Source organism: Canis lupus, chromosome 30 (genome assembly GCF_003254725.2).
Source record: "Canis lupus dingo isolate Sandy chromosome 30, ASM325472v2, whole genome shotgun sequence".
NCBI lineage: Eukaryota > Metazoa > Chordata > Mammalia > Carnivora > Canidae > Canis > Canis lupus.
In genome coordinates this window covers 40,470,061-40,475,056 of record NC_064272.1, presented here as the reverse complement: position 1 = coordinate 40,475,056, position 4,996 = coordinate 40,470,061, and the positions used below count along the sequence as shown (strand labels likewise).

Below are 4,996 nucleotides of genomic sequence, written 5' to 3'. Positions count from 1 at the left end.
CGCGGCAGGGTCAGGCTGACCTGTAACCCCCGGCCCAGGGGGAGCCGGCCTCCAGCAGCCCAGGCCCGGGGGCCGCGGAGCCAGGGTGCAGACTCAGGCCACCCTGCGGGGGGCATCGGGCAGCTCCTGGCAGCGCTGAGGGGGCCGCACCCCGTACCCCCCGTGCTCAGATAGTGACCCCAGGGGTTCGCAGCCTGTATCGGGGTCACACCTGCACGACGTTCCCTGCTCTCCTCACGGCAGTTCAGACCTGGAGCCCTAAGATGCTCTGGAATGGGCAGGCCCGGGGTCCCCCGCCACAGAGTCCAGCCCAGGGACACCTGGGAAGGCCTGGGGGTGGGCTCAGGGCCACGGACGCCCCGGCTGCGTGGGCTCGGGGCAGGGGCCACGTGGGGTTGGTGGTGTTCCCGGGACACGGGGCCAGGCCAGGCCAGGGCAGCGGAGGAGAGGCGTCAGGGGCTGCGGGGACCGGGGCAGGGGGAGCGCTGGCTCCCAGGGGCGTGCAGGGGGGGGCCGCTCCAGGGCTGGAAGGGGCGCTGGTGGCACTGGGGGAGCCTGGAGCTGCACACCCCATGGCGGGAGCCTCTCAGAGGCGTCGGACACCCCAGGGTGCACTGAACCCCCGGCACACTGTACGTGTGAGGTCGCCACCTGTCCCTGTGCGCAGACCTGACCCCAGAGATCGGCCCCCGCGGAGGGGCCCTGCGGGCCGCGGGGCCTGGGGGGCAGGTGTCAGCACCTCGGCGGCCTTGCTGGGCGGGGGCTGACTGAGCAGAGCCCCCCGCTGTCCCCCCTCCTAGGCAGCGAGCCCTGTTCCACGTGCTGGCGGCCTACTCGGTGTACGACGTTGAGAGTGTCCCTGCCCCCGCCCCCTGCCCCACGGGCGGCCTGTCCTGAGTGCTGGTGACCAGCGGGACTCACAGTCAGGGCCCCAGCTCCACGGCCCCGAGATGCCGGGGAGGGTCTCTCTCCTCCGGGAGGGGCAGGGGGCGGGGTGCAGACCTCCCAGGGGAGGCAGGGCCTGCGTGCCCGAGGGCTGGGGCTGCCCGGGGCCCCCGCGTGCACCGCGGCCGTCCTAGAGCTTGGGTCTGGACCCTGACAGACGGCTCTACTGACGAGAACCCGGGCGGGGAAGGCTCCCACTCCCCTGAAGGGCACGAGGCCCAGGCGCCCAGGAGGCCGCCCCCTTCCACGGCGCATCCCAGAAGGGTCCCCGAGGACCCCAGCTCACACGCTCCCCGGCCCCGCGGGGTGTCCTGGCCCAGCTCCCCTCGTGGGACCTGCCAGGGGCCACAGTCAGGCCCCCGACCTGCCCTCCGGGGGGTCTCCAGACCTGGCGGGTCCCCTGCAGCCTGGCACAGCTCACAGAGGCCCCTCGTGCTGGTCTGAGGACGGGGGGCCCTGGCACGGCGGCCGCAGGGCTCGGTAGTGGGGCCCGGGGTGCTGGCGCCCAAGCTGGTCCGGGTGGACCTCACCTGCCCCCCTGCCCTCTGGGAGCCCCCTCCGGGAGCCCGGGCTGTGAGGGGGCCGGCGGAGCCTGACGCCCGCAGGGTGGGATCAGAGGGGGCCTCGGGGCGCACGCCCTCCGTGGGGCTCTGGCTCTTGCAGGAGGTGGGCTACTGCCAGGGCATGAGCGAGATCGCGGCCATCGTCCTCATGTTCTTGCCCGAGGACGATGCCTTCTGGGCGCTGGCCCAGCTGATGGTGTCGCCTGCTGACGACAGGCACGGTAGGGGCCCGCCGGGCCGCCGGGCGGGAGGGGAGTCAGGAGGGCCTCCCTGCAGGCTGCTCCGGGGGGCAGGCGGGGACCCCCCCAGCCCACCCCCCCACGGGCAAGGGCCCCACCTCCCCGGTGGCCTCGGGGTCCTGGAGCCACGGCCACCCGCCCCACCGTCTGCAGGCCAGGCTCGCACTCCCGCTGCTCCCCCAGCCTCCCGCCCGGCTGCCTGCTTGCCCCCCAGGCCCCCCTGCCAGCCCACGGCCACACGGGGCCCAGGGGGCAGCGTCTCTCCCTCCCGGGGGCCCCCAGCCTCACTCCCAAGCCCCACAGAGGGCCGTGCACGCCCATCACCCTCCCCGTGGCCTGCACCCGCTGCCCCTTGGGGCTGGGGACCTGCTGTCCCCATGGCGGCCCCTGCAGGAGAGAGGGTGCTGGGTCAGCCGGGCCTGGTCCTCAGCCCCCAGCCCACGCCCCGTGGGGTCTCTGAGGACAAGGGTCCCCGGGCCCCGCACCCCCGGCCTGGGAGGCAGCCCTGCCCTCTGGGAAGAGCGGGTCCAGTCAGGGCTCCGAGGGCGGTGGGCACACGGGGGTCAGGGCGTGGGGGGAGGCCCCTGCCCCGACACCCCCCACCCCGCCTGGTGCAGGAGGAGGCCCTGACCGTGGGGGCCTGGGGCCTTCTCAGGCTTCTTCGTCCCGGGCTTCCAGAAGCTCCTCAGGTTCCAGGCTCATCACGAGCGCGTCCTCGAAAGAGCTCTCCCCGACCTGAGGAAGCACATGGCGAGTGGGAGCTTCTGAGGCTCCATCCCCCGGCCCGGGGTAGGGGGTCGGGGGCATGGCCCTCCGAGATCCCCAGAGTTGGGGTCACGTTCCTCCCCCTGGGGCCCGGGGGCGCCCTCGGGGCTGGGCTGGGCCGTGGGGAGCGCGTCCACCCGGCTCCAGGGGCCGCAGCGTGGGGCCTGAGCACCTCCTGCCCTCCCGCCAGGACGAGGAGCAGATGTCCACCGGCATCTATACCCCAAAGTGGTTCCTGCAGTGCTTCCTCGGCCGGGTGAGGCCCTCCCGGGACCCCCGCTCCTGGACCTGCCCCCTGTCCCCGGGGAGGGCCCAGCTCAGCCCCACCCTCCAGACGAGCCAGGCCCAACCCCGGGGCCCTGAGGCTGAGGCTCGCAGCCCAGCCCATCCTGGAGAAGCCCAGAGGGTCCCTGGACGAGGTTCCGGGGGGCGGGCCGTCTCTGCCTCAGCTCCCCCGGGGGAGGCCGGGTCAGCCTGGGGTGTGGACGGGCCCCCCGCCCATCGGGCGGCCAGCCTGGGGTCCTCTCAAGGCGTGGTGTCATCAAGTGCGGGCAGAGTCTGTCCCCCAAGGGGTGCGGGAGGTGCTGGCCGGGGTCGGAACCCAGAGCGGCCGGGAGCCCTGATCTCCCTGGGAGGAGGGCATGCACGGGGGGCTGTGGGGCCTCGTCGGAGGCAGCCGGGGGGCAGATGGCAGGCCTAGCCTAGCCCCAGCCGAGCCCTTCAGGGGCCCTGCTCAGGCCGCTCCTCCCACCCCGCTGTCCCGTAGACCCCCTTCTCGCTCACCCTGAAGCTGTGGGATGCCTACGTCCTTGATGGGGAGAGGGTGCTCACGGCCATGGCCTACACCATCCTCAAGGTGCACAGGAGTAAGTGAGCCCCTGGGAGCCCAGGTGTGCCAGGGGCGGGGGGCAGGGGCGGTGACCCTGTGCTCTGAGCAGCACCCAGACCTGGTGCAGGGCGACGGCGGTGCAGGCGGGTGCAGCGGGGCTCCCTGAGAGGAGCAGTGGGCAGGGGCCACCCCAGCCAGCGCACTGCCCACGGCGCTCCTGGGCACAGCGGGACCCCAGCCGCTGGCCTGGGGTCACCGGGGGCCCCAGGGCAGGGCCCTCTGGGTCTGACTCTTGCCCACCGCCCAGAGCACCTCCTGAAGCTGCCCCTGGAAGGGCTCCGGGAGTTCCTCCAGGACTCTCTGGCCCAGCCCTGGGCCCTGGAGGATGAGGCGGTGCTCAGACACCTTCGGGCCTCCATGACCCTGCTCCGGAGGATGCGGTGCGACCTGCCCCCGCCCCAGGTGGGCTCAGGGCCCCGGCCCCTCCCGACTTGGCCTGCTGGGACTGCCCACAGGGGACAGAGCCCCCGGGGCCCCCGTCCTCATCTCTGGGGCTCTCCTCTTCTGCTCCAGCCTCGGGGACCCCAGGCCAGGGCTGGGCAGGCGGGCACCCACTGCAGGGCTCGGGCACCAGTGTGGGGGGCTGAGCACAGGGTCAGGCCGGGGGGCCACGCGGGAGCTGTGAGGACCCCCGGGGCCCCCAGCGGGGGACACACAGCCTGCTGGAGATGCTGACCCCGTCGGCCTCTTTCCAGCGGGACCTGAGGAGTTCCCCACGAGGCCCCTGGGCCTGGAGCAAGTGTCCCTGGCGCCCGGGCCTCTCCTCTCTTCTCCAGCCTCTGAGCCACCGCCCAGGGTAGAGGAGCAGGTCTCCCAGGGCCCAGCCACCCAGCCTGAGCCGCCCAGACCCCCTCCCAGCCAGGCCTTCGTCCAACTTCCCCCCCCCAGTGCTGGAGCTCCCTCCCCACCCTCCCAGTGCAACAGGACGGTGCAGGCAGGCGGCCTCCAGACATGGTGGGCTTCAAGACAAATACGGGGTCCCCTTCCATTCGGCACCTGCCTGGGCCACCCCAGAGGCCCCGCGACGGACCAGGCCCTGGAGCACCCCCGGGACTCCCATCACGGGGTCCCCCCAGCCCCCTAGGGACGACGCTGTCGGGCCCAGGACACCCTTCCTGCCCCGCGGCCACTGCAGCTCGTGCCCCTCGCTGGGCAGTGACGGGCACAGCCAGGGCAGAGCCAGGGTGGCGCTGAGCCTGCTGCCCCGAGGCCCCGCACAGGCCTGGGACCCTCTGCCCTCCGTGTCCATGGGGCAGCTTGATGCTCGCCGGCCTCGGGGGCAGAGCGTGGCGGTGAGGGCGGGGGCCCGGAGGCTCTGGCCTGCTGTCACCGTGCCCTGCCTCGTCTCGCTGTCCCTCCCAGAGGGCGGCACCCCCCGCACAGGACACCAGCCCCTGACCCAGAAGGACCTGGGCTGGCCTGGCCCCGGGCTCTGTGGGGGCAGGGGCGACTCGAGCCCCCCCCAGGCCCAGCACTAATGGGATCCAGTGCCCCAGGGCCCTGGCCAGGCCTGCGTTCTGGCCCCGGGCTGAGCGAGCCCTCTCACAGCCGGATGTGGCCTCCTGGGCCCTGGGTGTGCCCCACAGATCCAGGTC

The 4,996-nt window shown here is 73.7% G+C and overlaps 1 protein-coding gene across 1 annotated transcript; it reads left to right on the top strand.

The window, feature by feature from the left end:
- The first annotated feature begins 503 nt into the window (after nt 1-503).
- Nucleotides 504-4,232, top strand: LOC118352888 (USP6 N-terminal-like protein). Its single transcript, XM_049104353.1, has 6 exons — nt 504-1,729; nt 2,403-2,536; nt 2,703-2,768; nt 3,279-3,378; nt 3,649-3,803; nt 4,097-4,232. Exons 3-6 carry the CDS (start codon nt 2,715-2,717, stop codon nt 4,199-4,201), a joined length of 414 nt encoding a protein of 137 aa, XP_048960310.1. The 5' UTR covers nt 504-1,729; nt 2,403-2,536; nt 2,703-2,714; the 3' UTR covers nt 4,202-4,232.
- Nucleotides 4,233-4,996: the final 764 nt, after the last annotated feature.